Source organism: Numida meleagris, chromosome 5 (genome assembly GCF_002078875.1).
Source record: "Numida meleagris isolate 19003 breed g44 Domestic line chromosome 5, NumMel1.0, whole genome shotgun sequence".
Lineage (NCBI taxonomy): Eukaryota > Metazoa > Chordata > Aves > Galliformes > Numididae > Numida > Numida meleagris.
Genome location: NC_034413.1, coordinates 8,728,336 through 8,746,395, shown reverse-complemented (window position 1 = coordinate 8,746,395; position 18,060 = coordinate 8,728,336). Strand labels below are relative to the sequence as shown.

The following is an 18,060-nucleotide window of genomic DNA, read 5'->3' as shown; positions in this document are numbered from 1 at the left end:
GCAGGTTTTTAAATTACTGTATATTTCAAGTGAGCAGGCTCTAATTGAGGCATTTAAATTATGGATAAATAAAAAACTCAAAGTGTAGTAAAATATACAAACTACTAAACTTCATCACCGAACAAAATACAGACACATGCAAAATGTCACATTTTTTCTCTGTAAAGAGGTGTTACTTTTCAAGTTGTGATTGGTGGTGTCTCCTTAGACCAACTCTGACCGCCAGTTCTACGGCATTGCTTCAGTGCTGCATTTCTGCCTGGTTCAGGTGCTGTTGTCCCCATTCTTTCTCAAATGTCTTGGGTGATCTTTCCTCATAATGGTCTCATGTTTTCAGAATTATGATATTTTTCTTCATTTTATTTATGCACCATAGGGAGTAAATGGGCATTTACCTTGATTGTAGCATCTAGCTTAGGTGCCTTGCACCATCATCTAGATGTGCTTCCCTGCATTGCTGTATAGCAAGGTGAGATTTCTGGAGCAAACATCTCAGCAAGGACTGTTGAATTGGGTGCCATGAACATTTCCTAAAGGTCCCTCCAGAGGACAGACCAAAAGTCTGGAACACTACTGGAACCTCAGCCCTTTACTCCTTGTCCTCCATTTCTAAATAGCTTCTTCAGATCTCCGGAGTCCTGTTGGAAGAAAGGAAGGTTCTTCTCTGCAAGCAAAACCATCATGACAGAACTTATGCGCATTAGGCATCACAAGTTTTTTCTAGTTGTAAGTTACCCACTGAATAAACCAACATTGTTTATAAAGGGTTTTTTCCTCTCCAAATTGCCATGTCTTTGGAGAAATATTACATTTGAAAGGAAATTTGAATGTCATGAATAATTTTGAATTCGTTTTGCCTCCTTTTATAGACTGAGTTTTAAAAGATTTTTTTTTTGTTTTGGTAGGAACCTTGAACAATAACTTTACTCAGCAATCTCTTTATTATTATGTTTTAAACCTCTGTACTTTCAGCCTCCAACTTTGCAATGCAGTTCTTTTTTTTATGGTGTTGAGATATTGAGAGATTTAGTTGGTAGGAAAATAGGAAGCATTGAAAGGATGAGCTAATTAATGTTCCCTCAGCCTATCTAAAATAAGCTATTGTGTTAGAGTTTTGCCATGTTTGTAATTTATGCCTGTTAAACCTTTGTTTCATCATCTATTACTGTCTTCTAAGCTCCTGTTTGCACTTACTGTCTATAACAAGCATTTCATTTTCTTTGGAGAAAAAACGGTTTCAGTTACTTCTACTGTACCCGAAACGGAGAATGGGATTTGCAAATGATAAATGGGGAAGTTGACTAGCTAACTAATAAAGATTTGTCTTAATCAAGTATGATTTGTCAGAACAGGAGCGCACTGGGGTCAGGGCACACGCAATGAATAATACAGCATTCACTGGAGAAAAGGACCAGGCAAAAGGCCTCATAAATATGCTGCGATTACCCATTGCTAATTCGTATTCAAAGAATGAGTTGCACTGAAGCCAGCCTCGAGGTTGCTGAGCTGTTCACCTGCTTTGTGGGCCTCGCAATGTTTAAGAAAGTTTATATACATAATATATATAGTTTTAGGAATGCTTTATTTTTGCACAGAGTGCTTACACTTTTTGGTCAATATCTTTAAGCATTATTTATTAATTGTCCTCTAGGTTTACTTTATTTTTCTGGATGCTGTTTTCTTTCTATTTTTTGTTGTTTAAATATGAATGTGAATACAGCTGGAGATACTTCCATTCTCATTGAAAATGAATTGCTGAACAGTGCAAGGCAGGTTAAAACACTCTTTAGGTCTATGGAAATATTAAAGGTCAAGCAAGCATAGACTTCTTGCTCTGTTGCCAGCTTTCCCAACTTTCTAATGAGTCTGTGGATCCAGGATAAACCTGGTACGTTAAGATATCGGGGGAAATCGGAACAAACCCAGTGTCATTGTATTTGTCTCTAGTTTGGTTTTCATTTGTTGACATTGCTTCTTGCTTCTAGTAGCCATTTGTCAGATTGAAATATTTGAAGGAAACACTCTTCTCATGGATTTTTTGGTGTCCAAAAAGAGATGCTGCAAAGAACCTCATTCTTTCTGTTTTAGCTATGTAAATGGATCGTGAAAAAAAAAAAGTTCCAGTAACCTATGGATATAATTAGGGGACTTTGTTCTTTGTACTGTTTAAATGTTATATGCTGGATCTTCGCATAGTTAAATATTTTTAAATATATTTTGCTCCACACTTCAATTTTAAAATGTATTTCAACATTTTAAATGTTTTCTTCTCTTTTGATAACCTAATCGGACTTTGCTGTTTGTGTGTTGACTTAGAGTCTGTCTCATCTATTCTGTGTTAAGCTGTCTCTTGAAGTGTATTTATTGCATTAAGAGTAAATCAGCTATAGAGGTAGGGCCAACTTCATGATTTTCAAGGCCTCAAGCTGCTGTATGCAGTAGCCTAAGTTGCCAAGTGTCTGCCTACATGTCTTGAGTCTTTGAAGTAAGGAATACTGCAGGGTCCAAAGTAATTATTTACACTGCTTTGAGTAGATGGTGGAGCATTTTTTATTAAATTATGACTATGAATTCAGCCTTAGTTAGATGAACCAAAGATCCCTGTTGTCTTGTTGCTGTTTGGAGTCATAGTTTTAATTAAGTGATGGTTTGTCGATCAAGTATTAGAGGGTATGTTTCTGCAACTTGATTTAGATGCAATCATTGCTAATACTCTCCAATGCTAAATTGCCTTCAGAAAAGTTCAAGACTGGCAGCACTGTAATGAAGCAACATCCATTCCTTGCACCATTGCTCAGAGCAAGCGGGGACTTTTCCCATCCTGACAGCACTTCAAGTGGAAGGAAGAAAGGATGCTGAGGGCTGGTTCCCAACTTCACTTCCATATGTGACTGAAATGAGAGTAGCAAGTTGTTTACTTATCTTGATGCACTAAGCAAGGATTTCTTTTCCCTTAGAACTTTTTCGAAGCAAGGAGAAGAAAAGAAAAGTGAAGGGAGGGATTTGGAGTGGATAAGCCTTGCTGAGCACGGCTAGAACAAGGTCTGGGTTTCAATATAGACACATTCAGGGGAATCAAAGTCTGTCACCTCCTGTGAACGTAGCTGGGAGGATATTAGTGAGGGAGCTCAGATAGATGGGTGACGGGAGTAGACAGAAAAAAATACATCAGTTAGTGAGAAATGAGTGGTTTTATACCATCAGATTGATGTAAGTTAGGATTTCAGAAAAGCTGTGAAACCTTAGAAAAAGAAGAGGCTACTAGAGGTGAACTTACTAAGTCTGTCATATATCATCTTTCTCCTTTCTTTTTCCTATTTTCTTCTCATTCATCTGCCTTTTTTTTTTTCCTGGGGAAGGACAAAGTGGGCCTGGACCATGAGAGGTGTTATGAAATGCTCCCAGTTTGTTCTTAAAGGTGTGTGGCATCTTCCTCAAATATCTTCCTTATTTTGAACAAAGCACAGTGCCCGAGTTCTGATTAGATGTCCTGGATGCTTTTCTTTCTGGGTCCCCTGATCTTGTGATTAGCAGACCCTTTTGTTGTTGGCCAATGAAAGTAATATAGCGAACATCCATTATACTATACAGAAACCTTTTTCATTAGAAAAACATTTTTATTTTAAGTTTGGGGGACATATTGGACTTTGGAGAATTAAGAGATATTGTTAGGTGTTTTTTGCTTTCACAGTAAGACAATGCAGCTCCTTTTATCCTCTCTTGTAACTGTACCTCTGAAAGCTCTGGAAGCGCTGGATGTCCTCAGTACACGCTGTGGACTGTCAGTACTCTTTCTAAGATACAGCAGTTTTGCAGAAGATACCAACCACTCCCTACAACACGTAGCTAATTTTTAATTTCTTGTGTTAAGTGACCAACATGCAAATTAATTTCTCTGTTGCAGATTCAGAAGTCATTTGAGCAACAACACTCACATTTCACCATCAATGTTGTGCAAACATTCTCTCCATTGGCTTATAGTCGTTTTATCATCCTTCACTTATCTGTATTAACCTGTATTTGTCATTTAGTAACTTTAATGATCTAAATCCCTCTGTATCTAATTATATTGACTGTTCAACATAATACAACTGTGAGCTTGTAAATTTATAGGACTTTTACCCGTGTCCCTACACATAAGGATGTGTCATCACTTTCTTTATTAACTTTCTGCTGTCAGAAGCATAAAGCATTTGACTTAACCCCAAATTCTTCTGACTCCTACGCTATATATTTTCCAAGTTTGTAAATCTGCTTGCTGCCACCTCTGAACAGCTAGCATTTAACACCTTCTAGCATTTTTGTATTTTTTTCCCAGAAACTGTCATTAATGATTTATCTCTCTGGTCTCCTAAAATCTAAACCTTTAATTTCTCCAGAGCAGAGTGACAGTATTTTGGAAAAAACTCTCCCAGCCTCGAATGTGTGTACTGAATTTCTACCTGTACCAGCCCAGTTCTTGTCTAAGAATATTCCATAAGCTTTTGCTCTGCTTTCACAGCAGGCTGTGTCTCTATGCAAAGCCAATAGAGAAGTGTGTTCCCCAGTGGTGTTAATTTCTAGGCAAGCCTGGAGAGCTCGGTGTGGAAATGTTATCCATTCTTATTCTGATTCCTTCAGCCAAGACACACGGTGTTGTGGGGTTTTTTTTGAGTTTATTTCCTCTTGATTTTTAACTTGATGGTCTCCTTTTCCCAGTGTAAATTAGTTTTTGATTTCCCACCTCTAATTGCATAGCTCACGTGTGTGCATTGTGCATAAGACAAGATTGGACAAATCATACTTCAGGCATCCTCTGCATGATTTGGTTGTTTGTAATCCTTTTTAGTGTTTTTAAACTGTTTCAGCATTTCAGCTGCCTCATGCAAAACGTATTTTCTTTCATTTTATAGAAGTATGTACAGACATACATGGAGGAAGAGACATTTTGAGAGGAAAAGTGCTTTATATATCATGTTGGATTTTTTTTATTTTTCATGTGGAAAGAAAAAATGCAGACTCTGTCATCAAAATTAATTAAAATGCATGTTTATTTATCCAAAAGCCTGGAGTGGCTCATTCCACATCATTCCTGTTTCTTGACGTTACTCGTTATTATTACTTGGTATTACTTGTTCTTAAGGAAAAAAGTGATTAGAAAAAGCTCTTTCAAAATCAATTTGGCTGTAAATACTTAAATGACTAAAAGCAAAATAAATAAATAAATAAGAAAAGAAAAACTAGTGAAGCACAACTTATCTTGCATCCTTGATATATGGATAAGTAAGTATTACAAATCAGGCTTTGTGGAACGTGTATTAAATAATTATGATTTGCACTTATAAATAAATACTGCATATAGGTTACATGCAAATTCCAAAGTAAGGGCATATTCAAAAGTGTAACGCATCGCTAGAAGTGGTTGTTGTCTTTTGGGCGTATCTCAACATAAAAGTTGAAAGCCATGTTCCAGTTGTTCCAAAGATGAAGGGAAAGGATTTGGGCTTGCATCTGTTTGTTGTTTTTCAGTTGGGGAAATCTTCATTCTTCAAATTGGGTTCAGTGTTTTAGGAAAAGAGATAGGTTGGGTTCTTTTTTTGCGCAATAGACCTTCACTGTTTGTCTAAGACCCACAACATCTCATTATTATCAAAGTGTTCAGCCCTGAAAAAGCTGATTTCCTATGCCCCGTTCAAACACCTTCAAGGTGCAGTGTATCTGCAGCTGTGAATTTTGGCATTCGCTCCTTAAGACTGATGCTTGTTAATACAGTTATGTACTTCAGAATGTTTTTTTCTGTTCATCACAACATTGTTTAAGACTGAGATAATTACTGTACTGAGCATTCCTGCTGTCTGTCAGGAAACAGATTATAAAGACGTGAATGCATTCACCCTTCTGCTTTTTATAGTTTAGCTGCAATTTTAAAACATAATTTTCTGCATTATTTTGGGAATTTCAGGTAGAAGGTGTAGCACCAACTAATTAACATTGAAATAACACAGTTACTGGCAGCATGCAACAATCTTCAGTTTGTGTATTGGCCTTACTTCGTGCATATGCACTACAGTATATCTTAGAAATGTTACCTTTTCATATACCTGTATTAGCATCATCAACAGTTTGCTATGTAACTAGTCTGGAAAGATCCATACAATACAAGCATAAATCTGCCATGTGAAGTCTTTAGCTGGCAGGGAAATATCAGAGTCCTGGGAAAAACTGAGAAATGATAGCAAGCAGATAGCAATGATATCAAGCCTTAGCTTTACTGTGGGGCAGTGTTGCTTTGTTCCAGTCCTGAGCACCTTTGGTTGCAAACCAAGTGAGGAGACATGTCTTCATGTCGGTTATGAATCTGAATTTTCTTCATTTATTAATATTTTTATTTGGCTGTTGTGACCTTTCAGCTAAAAATCAACTTTTGTTGTTATCAGTGAATTTTCTGAGAGCAGAACAAGGATATGAAAAGGATCTGTAGATAAAGGTGTCAATTTATGTTTGCGAACTTATTGTGAGATTATGTTACCTCCGTTATATCTCTTTGTTCAACTTATGTTGTTATTTTAGCCCAAAAAAGGCCAAAGATCATCAGCTAAAGTGCATGTAGAGTAAAGCTGCTCCTGTAAAATTGATGATCCATCCAATTATTTATCTATAGAGGCTGCTGGGAAGAAACGCAACTATCTCAGTTCTCAGACCCTTCTGCTAGGTTGAACTTCATGGCTGAAGGTTTAATCCCTGAGTGTCATATCAACAATTCATTCTGTGATATTCTGGCTGACATGCTCTCCTTCCTTATTTATTGATGTCTTCAGTCATCGACAATGAGAGGAAAATACACTATTCGTCAAAGTGACGGTGTTTTACCCTCACTTACAGTTGATGCTGCTGTCACATTGATGGTTGGAAAATAAACTCAATCATTATAAAAAGCTAAGAGTGTGAACTTGCCAGTGACAGGAAGAAGATGAAAAAAAAAAAAAAACCCACAGTAACTTGCTTAAAATTGGTGTAATAAAAATAGAGCTGTTTCCTATAAAGATGTTTCCAAGTTTTGTTTGTGAAATACCAAGCCATTGTAGCCATTTACTTTTAAATTATTCCTTTGAAAGAAAATCTGCTCTTCGTACACCTTGTCTGTGCAACCATAGGTATAATTTTTAGCAATAAATATTTGCTATCATTTCACCTTGCACTTCCACTTGTTTAAAATAGAGAGGAAATCAATCAACAAATTACCAATGCATTTTGCTTTGTTTTTCTTTCTCCCCTAGACTATACTGAATGCATTTATCTTTTTCTGCATGCCAATATTTTAAGTGCTTTGATAAGAATAAGCCTATAAAGCTTCATCCAGTAAGTCCTAGGGCATGCAAGCATAGGCAAAGCTCTGCCCTGAATCACTTTCATAGTCTACCATTTGTACAGCTGGACGGCACCTTACAGCTTTTTTAACTCAATAACCACAAATCTTACCACATTTCACCTTTGGGAGGCATTATATATACAGCTAAAAGTGAAGCGCAGCAAGCCAAGAGGGACAAGATAGCATAATGAGGATGTCAATTTGTGGTCAGATATCTGAGGAAATATTTATCTTACTTGTACTGTACTTGGCAACAGATAGAGAAATATACATGTAATGAATTTCCGTAGACTACATCTGACAGAATGTGTATATTGTGTTAAATACGTTTAGGAAAAAAAATCACTTGTCCCAGATTTTAAAAGTTTGAGGTGATTCTAATTGGGTTATTCTCTGAGAATGGACTGCATCTGTTTAAAAAAAAAAAAAAAAAAGGAATAGTCATGTTTATTCTACTAGCATATCGGTGATTTTTTTTTACCAGTTTGTTTTCTCATATCTCTTCGCATGACATTTGGCATCCAACTCATTCACCAGAGCTAAAGCAAGATGTGATTCTTGTTGTTTATGAAGAAAGCCTGTTTTTATGGCTTCTCTCTGGTAGTGAGCTCGCTGAGTAGCCCAGCTGAACGTGCATGTCTCACACTCACACTGTGTCCTGAGGCGAAGCTACGGCTGCTTCAGATACTTGTGTCTGCTTCCGCACCTGTAAATGGGAGTGATTTAACTTCGTTTTCTCCTTCAGGGAAATATAGGGAGGGTTTCTTAATGTTCCTGGAGAGCTTTGAAGATTAAAATCTCTTTTCTATATTTGCTGCTATTATTTCAGTCAAAGAGGAGCACTTGAATGAAGCTGTTTGAAGAGTAAAGTTTTGGCATCTTGCGTTGTCTTGAGGCATGGATTCCTCTCTCTGCTATAATTTTGCAACCTTTGGTTCAGCATGAGCTACGGAAACAAGCAGCCCATGTGTAAACAAATGGCAATGCCAACATATTAATGTACACGTCTGCTGTTACAGACATCAGCAGATCCATTGCAGTGCACCTCCAGTCCTACCAGAAATACTACATAATGGAGCAAAACAGACACCAGTAGCTTGGCTTAGCTCAAAATGATTTTTATTTAAGCACCAATGGAAAAAGCTGAGAGGCGTAGAGAAAGATTTTCTTCTTATGTGACTTCTTAGTATCTTTAGAAGTAAAGGATTGCTGGTGTTTTAGTGAAGGCTTCCTGTCTGCCTTGTTAAGACAAGGAGTGGATGTAAGGAGCATATGGGCAGCACAAGCTCCCAGCATTCAGAGCAGGTTTGGAAGTCTTCGTGCCTTTGTTTCATAGACCAAAGGTCAGCACTGGTATCAAGGCCCTGTGCAACCTTGACAGATAGCAAGGGGACAGCTTCTGGTTTGAATGTTACTCCTGCAGTTTTATGTTGCATGCAAAAGTTGAATTTTAGTATAATGATATTGTCCTCTTTGCAGTTAGGAGGAGCGATTAGGCTATCACATGTATTAAGTGCTGCTGTTCTTTAAATAGCTTTGTTACAATCTAACCTGGCATTTTGAGGCCTTACAGTCAGAAGCTATATTTTTCATGATTTGCATTTTGATTTTTTAATGCAGAGCAGATTGGACAGGAGATGCTGGAAAACCTCAGCCATGACAGAGAGAAGATCCAGCGTGCTCGGGAAAGGGTAAGTTTGATAATAAGTAATTGCTGGTCACAGATTTTATTTGCTTTAGGCAAGTTCACTGTGCATGCAAAAAATAGTCCGGCATATTGATTAGTTTTTTGTAAGTCAGCTGCTATTGTAAGATGTAATCACCATCTGGAGCAAAGCACTTAAAAAGTGTCTTATATGGGCTCCCCTGGGGAGTCACGCTGAAGTTACCAAACACACTGTTGCAAGAGAGCTTGCTGTCACTGCCATCACACACAGTCAGATCTCCTTTCTCTCCTTTGAAGGATTTATTATGGTGTCCATTGCAGTGACTTCTTGGATTCTATGAAAAAAAGTTCATATCGTGATTTAACTTGTAATAATTGATCAGCTGCAGCTCTTTGTAGCTGCAAGCGCTAGTAATTGCCTTATGAGGATGTATGCAGTAGTTGCCTCTTTTTCTCACTGTCGCATGGGTAAAATCAACATTCCTTTCTGTATGGTAGTTTCCTATTCTGCTGCTCTGTCACTGCAGTCAAAAAGGTATCTATGTCATTTTTGGCTTATGTTGCCTCTACAGGGATCATCTTCACTTTGTAGAGTTTAGTGAAGATGCCCAATAACCCATCCCAACCAACTCACACAACATCTCTGAAGCTCAGTCTCAAAGATTTGACCCTTTGGCTCTGATCTCTGCTCACAGAGTTTCGGAAAGATCTTACCAGCTCTGCTAACTCTCCCCGAACCAATCGTGACTGCATCTGAGCCTTTCTTTGCAGGACACATTGATCAGATACTTTCTTGAGTGTCCAATTTTGCCAAAGCTAAGTCATCTCACAGGCCTCTATCTGACAAATGCCACTTAAGAAAACTCCCTGATCTGTCCCAGGGAGTTTCTTTACCTGGATAGCTTTGATTGGTGAAGCCCCACATGACAGCTTTAATGAGGCATTTTCTGTCAGCTGTACCAGCTGCTTTGTAAAGTTCTGGGCATGAGCTACTTTAAAACATTAAGTATAACTAAATCGTTACATAAAAGGACTGTGAGCATTTACCATGGGTTGTTCAGACAAAATTTGTGTCGTTTCCCCTCCACTCCTCGATCCCTCGTGACTGATAAGTTGGAGATGCTTTTCTGTTTCTATCTGGACAAATAAAACCTGAGCAATGAAGATGAATAAAGTGTCTCTCCTTTCGCTGAATCAAAAAATCCTCATGAAAGTTAGAGAAAGAGGAAGCATAGCTCTGATAACTTTGTATACATTGTTTGTAGCATAAATTTTGCATTTCTGTGGCATCTGTATGAAAAGCAAATTTCTTTGATGGAAAACTTAAAATTGAGAGTATTCTTGGAAAGTGCATCCAATCACAATTCAGCAAAAGATCTCATCATAACTGGAAGATCTCAAGTTCCAAGATTTTATCACATGCCACTTAACTGTTTTCTTTGGGGAATTCAGAAGAACACAAACATCTGTTTGTAAATTCAAATGTAAAGTCTGGGATGATCTTGGATAACTTTGCAAGTTTTCCATTTCATGGAGGTTTTTTAAGAACCAGGGCAGAGGGTGTTCTATCAATGCGTAATAGCTTTACACTGAGTACATTCAGGCGTTATCCTTTCAGCTGGGGAATAAACTTGTCATCTGAAAGCCTGGATATGATGGTCAGTTCTTAGCAGCTGAATCTTGTAAAAATTAGAGAATTTTTTCTTATGAGCAAAATTTAAATGAGATGGTGTCTGTGTAGTTTGGTTAAATCTACATATTTTGAGTTTTCCTATCTGCTTACTGGTATTGGTAAAGACATGATGGAATAACTACCATCAGATAATTCAGTTTTAAGTAAAAACAAACTTATAGCTTGAAAATGTTTGTGTGCTTTTTTAGTGTTCTCTTGGGATTTAGCTAGAGATCTTCCAAGCGTGTGTGTACGTTTGTTTCTTTATTAGCATTTCTTTTTCTTACTTTGTGGTATATTTTGTTTATGTTTTTGTTTTTGTTTTTGTTCTTTTATCTCCATAAAAGTATGAGGTCGTCTTGCTTAGAGGACTTTATGAAACCTCCAAGGTTCAACTTCCCCTCCTAACTATCTGAACTGATTCTAGCTGTCAGGTGGAATCCTGCAGCAAGAGAGGAAAGTTAGGATCAAACATATAATGGTAAAAAGGAGGGAGCTACTTTTCTGTGAAAATGGAAGAGAAGCCCCAAGTGCTAAATGCATCTTTATGAATAATGAAAGACCAATGTAAAGCATACATTTGTGCTTCAGATTCCCTTCTAGCACATGTAAGAACTTGGCTTTCTATGAGCCTTTTAAAAATTATTGTGATTTTTTTTTTTCTCTTACTTGTGTCCAGCTGGGCTAAGCAGCTTTTCTGGAGCTTGAATTATCTAGATGAATTAGGAATAAAACAAAGGAATGACCTCCCCAGAATATAATACTCATCTTTGTTCTGTCATGCCGCATAATTGAGGGGTCTGGTCTCAGTGCAAGCCTTCTCACTGAACAAAATATTGCTAAGAGCAATCTTGGTTGGTGTTTCCTTAATAATTTTTCAAAGAACAAGGAGGAAATTTATGCATACAGGTTATGTGTCATTGGTTGCAACTAGTGATTTCAGTAATAAGCATTAAATCTGGTAGCAAACATTTACGATATTAGAATCCACAATAGCAACTGCTTTTAATATTGCTGCTATGCATATATTCAAGATATAATTGTGGTTTGTTCTGGTGAAAGTGATTTGTTATTGGAAGACTGCCACTTTTCTTGGCAGTGTTACCGTTCCGATGGATTTATAACACAACATTCATTTTGTCTTCTACAACAAAATTTCTTTAGTAATAAGGCAATGATTCAGATAATCCTTTCAATCTGATTTGATAATGAAAAGGTAAATATTCAGCTTTTGTAAGGAGAAGAATGTTTTTATGTATATGCACACAGCTGTGTCTTGAGGCATGTTAGAAATGGTGGTTCCTGCTATTTTGTAATTGACAACAATTACAATATCCCTTATAGTACATTTTGATGTCTCCCAGGTTCAGAGATCTCTAGAAAGTCCAAAGATGTCTCTCCATTAGCTACCAGCAAAAGAGGCAAGAGGAGAGAAATGCTATTCTTTCTGTGTACTGTGGCTCATAATTTCTAGACTGCCTTTTGTGAGACATTAACAAGCACAAAAATGGAAACATTTAATTCCTTTCTAAGAAGAATAAAAATTATTGTTCTTTTTTAACATGAATTTCATTTTCTTTATAAACACTCTCTTAGTATCCCCAATTTTGTTTCTCATTCAGTTGTGGTTTCACCTATTTTGCACGACTTCTGAACTGTAGAACAATACAGCTAATTAAGCTAAGCTGTCCATGTAGCTTTTCTACGTCCCATTAAAGTACTAAAAACACTACTGTAAGGTCATCACAGGTTTTCTATGTAAGGGATAATGTGGGTGTATTTTTTAACACAGAATCAGTGAAATGACACTGTTCTGTATTATTGCTTTTTCTTTAAACAGATGACTTTGAAAAACAGTGAAAGATGTGTTTGGTTTTCCTTTCATAAAGCATAGGTAACACAGCATATGGCTGTCTCTTCATCCCTTGATGCATTCCCTAATGTCCGTAACCAATGTACATCGTGCACCTCAATGGGAATTACCATTATAGATAGCAATTTATATAGAGTCTAGCCTCAACACATTGTTCATAAGGCTTTTCCTCTATATCCTGATTTATCTTTGTTGCCTCAGTGTCTTGTCTTCCACAGGTTTCATCTCCGTGAAAGTGAAAACCAAACAAAACGTTTTCAAATTTCAGAACTTTGGTGGCTTTCTTACTTATGAGTTTGTTGCAGGCTCAAACTGAAGCCCACAAACTGACAGCAGAAGTCTGTGTTCTTTGTACAAAATGGCATTCATATGACATTTAATTTTAATGGAACTCTTTTCTCCCCAGCTTAGGGAAACAGATGCAAACCTGGGGAAGAGCTCCAGGATACTGACAGGGATGTTGCGAAGGTAAGGCCAAGGTAGGGACACTTCCACTCTTTCTTTTTTTTCCCTCTTTCCCTCTATGCCTTTCTTCTTACTTTTAATTCAGCCTCCACATTTTGCTGACTTACCTGACATTTTTTTTTACTCAGGCTGCTATGTAGAATTACTTCAAATGAACTGTGGTAATGAAGCAGGCAGGTTAGATAGAAGGCTTTATCACAGCTATGGAAAGAATTTTCTGTAGCCTGAGGGATTACCCCTTGCTCAATCATTTCTCGTTTTTGTTTCTTTGTATTTGGGGTTTTTTGGTCTGTTCTAAAATTAAGCTTTCTGATGGTGGTTTCCTGAATTCCTTTTTCTTGAGTATTCTCAGGATTTTCACTTTTTTTTTTTTACCTGTTAGATTGTATGTGAGGAATTCTGTAAATTTTTTGGAGCTACATAAATTTATACACAGAGTAAAGGTTAAGGTGATCAGTTCTGTCTGAATCAGTTGAGCAGACACATTGTACAACTCTGTGTTTTTAGCATGTTTGTTTCATGGTTTAGATGTTATGCAAATTGTCTGTGGCATTAAAGCTAGATGATACAGAAAGAAAAAAATTGCAACATCCTAAAAATCTGTGTGGGATCACAGTGTGGGAGTCATCCATGATTACTGCCTTAAATATTATATCAGTACCTTCCCAGACAGATTTTTTGAATTTGTGGCATCTCTGGATATGTCTTCTTTACACAGTGAAGCAGCACTCAAACTTAGGTGTAATGTCCATATTTCTGCATTCTTATTCAGCTTCCTGAAGAAGAAATGCATCACTCTAATAGGGGATGTTGCTGGGTGATATGAAAATATAGTTTTAAAGGAGTATATAGAATCCTCGGAAGAGTTCAGTACGAAATTACTCTTTTCATGGGCTTTTACAATGCATGTTTTCTTAATGCAATTAGCTTATTTTTTTTAAAGAGTAAGTTTTAGCAGAGCTGTAGATTTATCACTTGTCTTGGAAAACAGCCAAACCAGAATATATTAAGTTGTTCTTTAGTGCAAGCTTTATCTCTTCATAAGTCTCTTCAGACAAATGTCTTTGTTAGTGCCTTGTATACCCAGTTGACAAAGGTTGAAAGGACTGAACCTGATGCCTTCATTCCACAGATTTCTTACAATTCCAACTCTAAACTGTAGCATATAAAATTCTCTGATTAAGAGTAATATGTAAATGACACGAGCTGAATTCAAAATCCATGGAGAAAGAAAGTGGCAATTGAAAGGGATGGTTCAGTGCCTGTAGACAATCAAAATAAAATACAAAAAAAAGAAAGAAAGAAAAGATAGAACTCAACCCAAGCCTCCCCAGGAAGGACCCTGCGACATGAGCTGTAACAAATATTCTGCATATGTCTCCATTTTGTCAAATCTCATTAAAGGGGTTTCTTGCTTTATGTCAATTGAGCTGTCCAAAAATCATTCATCATTTTAGCGTAAAAAAAAAATCATGCAGTTATTTAAATAATATCATATTAATGTTAAAGTTCAGCTGTCATTTAATAGTATGGCTTAATCAGACATAGCATTTAGGAAAAATAGTTTTTTCGAGCTTTACTTGGCTTTCAGGTTGGCAGATTCAAATAAGGATTTATGGGTTTCTGAACCAATGTATTCTTTCCATGTTTATGCTTGAGGTACCTCAGCTTTTTTTGCAGCACCCTGTAGTCTGTTGTTTTCAATAAAATAAAGTATCTCCTCATATTGTGTTTGAATACATTTGCAAGTAATTTGGAGAAGCTGAAGCAAAAACATATGCTGTAACCTTTGACTTTGTTTTGTGTTTGGGAATCACAGTTAGGAGTCCCAGTTTATAAGTGTTCCATAAACCACATGAAAAATATGATCTCTCTGAAACATACTTGGGTTCTTGTTTTCAGACAAAAGGATTATGCAGTCCAAAACCAAGATAGCATGTTTCTGTGTGTTAAAAAGGCACTGAAGTTCATTTTTCTTTAACTAAAATACTGAGCTGACTCACCCATCTGGATGAAAGGAAGGTTAGGGTTTAGGCTCTGTTCAGGTGAACATGTCAAACAAAATGCCTTGATATAGATGCAACTTGCAGTAGAAGGATGTTTTGTAAAAACATGTAACAGATAGATCCAAGGTGAAATTGATTTGCTCTATGACTGCTGACTAGAAGCATTACCCCAGCCTCAGTGTCATCCCAATGTTGTTTAGTCACAAGAATAATCATGAAATACAAAACCCAAGAAATCTGCTCAAATTAGATAAATACAACTGTACAAAAAATAATTAGCACAGATTGGCAGTGTTGTCCTAATTTTGCATACTTCAGTAACTACCACACAATTTTTCACTTAATTACTGGAACGAATAAAGAAAAATGCTGGAGGACTGTTCTTCACATCATTATCATACAGAAAAGGTAATGTTAAGCTGAACATTGCTCAACTTAGTTACTGCTTCCATAAGATGTATCTTCTGATACGCTTGAAGTTGTATGCCAGACTAACAGTCTGTGCATCAGTACCAAACTACTTCTATTTTTACTCTCTGGGAAAGGTAAAACAGCATCTCTTCTGAGTCTGACAAAACATATTAAGAGATTAGATATTTAAGTAGTTAGGGTTCTTAATGAGAGCTAAATTATACCCTTTGCAAAAAAGCAAAATTCTCTGGCCTCATGTTTGTGCATAAAAATTATGGAGATAGGGAATGAAAATGGGGATAAGATTTATTAGTTGCTGTAGGTCACCAAAGAAATCACTGATGGAACAGGGAGAAGTCTTCCTATCCCAGTTTGGCACTCTAGCAACTTAAAGTAGCCAGGTTTATGCACAGGTCTTTATCCCCCAGTATTTAACATACCTAGATAAGGAGATTTTTCTAACAAGCCTTTTAAAATATTCTCACTTTGAAATATTTCTAATATTCTTTATTCTTTTCTGTAGAAAAAAAAAAAGCCTACTGAGATAGCTCTAAACTAGAATGTTCCACTTATGGCACCTCATTACTAGGGTAATATCAGCATGTTGGTAATGTCAAAACATTAATCATTTCCTTTTACATGAATCTAGAGCTGTGGGCATCCTGACATTTTATGACTCCTCTTTAGAACAGTGGGATGATAACAGAAGCTCAGTGTAGTTTCAGTTACAGAATTTTCAAATAATAGATTTTAAGATAAGAAGATGGCATCTTTGGTACAATGTTGCCATCTCAAACACCTATCCTTTGACCTCTACACCAATGTGAATTAGGGAGTGCACACTGTGTTAGAAAGAAGCAAAAAAGAATATGTTCTGAAAGATCTTCAGTTGTTTACCTGTATCCTAAGCCAACAATCTATAAGAACTTAAGAAAAAATAATAAAATAAAAAGAATTGGACTGTCTCCAAGGCACACACTGGGTAAAAAACAAACCTAAAAGTAGCGAGATAAAAACTTCAGGAGATCTGAATCCTTATCTCATTAGCAGATAAATACTATCTACCCTCCTCCAAATTGCAGAAAAATATGTTAGAATAATATCTACTGCTCTCCAGAATAATATTTTATTCTGTCTCGCTTGATAGGAACTTTTTATGCCAAAAATTCTCTTTTGATCTTCAAGAACAACTTAGAAGATAATTTCTGAGTTATCAATGATGCTTTGAGAAGCTCATGGACACTTCTGCTCTTACAAAAGGGACTTGTGAATATTGATTTCAGATAAGACAGAGGCATTATCTTCGGCTAATGGAAATGAAGCAGCAAGTGTTCAGCTGTCAGGTGACAAATTATATGACTTGCCAGCAGGTGCATGACCAATTTGACTACAACCAGAAACAAGGCATACATACCTCCCCAAGCTAGTTCTAGTCAAGTTCCTTCACTCTTTCCAAGTAGTCTAACTTCTGCATTACTTCTAGTCAAATTTCCTTGTATTATTGAACTCCAAGGAAGTCTAGACTCTACAGTTATTATTCAACATCTCGTAGAATTATATGGGAATTTGGAAGGAACCTCCAGAGGTCATCTAATCCAGCCTCCTGCGCAAAACAAGTCTAATAAGAGCAGAATGCTCAGAGTCTTCTCTAGTCAAGTGTTGAAAACATCCAAGGTTGGAGAAACCAAAACCTCTGTGGGCAATATGTTCCAGTTGAAGTAAGCAATTTTTCCAGGTATCAAATGGATATTTCCCATTGTCCCTCTTCTGTCCATTGCCTCTGGTCCTAAGCATAAATGTTTCAAAACATGAATGTTTTAGCATTCACTTTCAGATGAAATCCCTTAAAATGTCAAGTACTCTGCCTCTACTCTTTAATTTGGTGGTATGACCATTTAGCATTTGATGCACAAGTATTATTTTATTTGTTTACTTACTCTCCTGGAGACGTGAAGAGTTAATTATCGTCTCTTCTGTCTTCTTCCTTGAATATAAAGCTCCCATTTCCATATGTAGAGGATTAGCCTGTCATCTCCCTGTTAAAACAAACTGAAACCAATCCTGAGTGTTATCACTTTTTCCCTATTTCCTTAGTGATCTCTGTTTCCATCCCACATATTTTCTTCTTCTAAGACCTATCTCAGTATCAGTCATACCAGACCACAACTGCTGAATACTGAGTGAAGTTTAACATACAGTTAAATTTGCCTTGTTTTCATGCTAATAGAGAAATTACTCTTTCCAGCAGGATCTTTGCGTATTTGGTCTCAAGCCAAAAGAAGTTTGAGTAGAAATTGTTTCAGCAACTTTTTGGTACATAAATGTATTTCTATTTTTACTTCAAGATGCATTTCTACAGTGAAAAATGATTGAATGGTAAATCCTTTTGCAACATGTCTGCTCCGTGTTAAATATTTACAGCTGCATCTGTTTACTTCAGTAATTTAGACCTTGATTCAGGAAAATATTTAAGCATATGGTTAACTTAAACCAGAGAAGCAATTCTCTTAACTTAAGGAACACTGAATAAGGGAGGAGCGAGTAGCAGAACAATTCTGTGTCATCTCTTGGGGCAATATTGCTTTTACAGTGCTCCTTGGCCAAGGCCTATTACAGAGC

The 18,060-nt window shown here is 36.7% G+C and overlaps 1 protein-coding gene across 2 annotated transcripts in view; it reads left to right on the top strand.

The window, feature by feature from the left end:
- The window catches only part of VTI1A (vesicle transport through interaction with t-SNAREs 1A), a 253,033-nt gene that overhangs the window by 142,551 nt on the left and 92,422 nt on the right, over window positions 1-18,060 (top strand). The window contains exons 6-7 of one of the 2 annotated variants that reach the window (XM_021399470.1): window positions 8,969-9,039; window positions 12,966-13,038. In XM_021399470.1, coding sequence (XP_021255145.1) covers window positions 8,969-9,039; window positions 12,966-13,031 — 137 coding nt within the window. In that variant the 3' untranslated portion in view covers window positions 13,032-13,038. The remainder of the gene's footprint in view (window positions 1-8,968; window positions 9,040-12,965; window positions 13,039-18,060) is intronic. The other variant, XM_021399469.1, reaches the window with a different exon arrangement.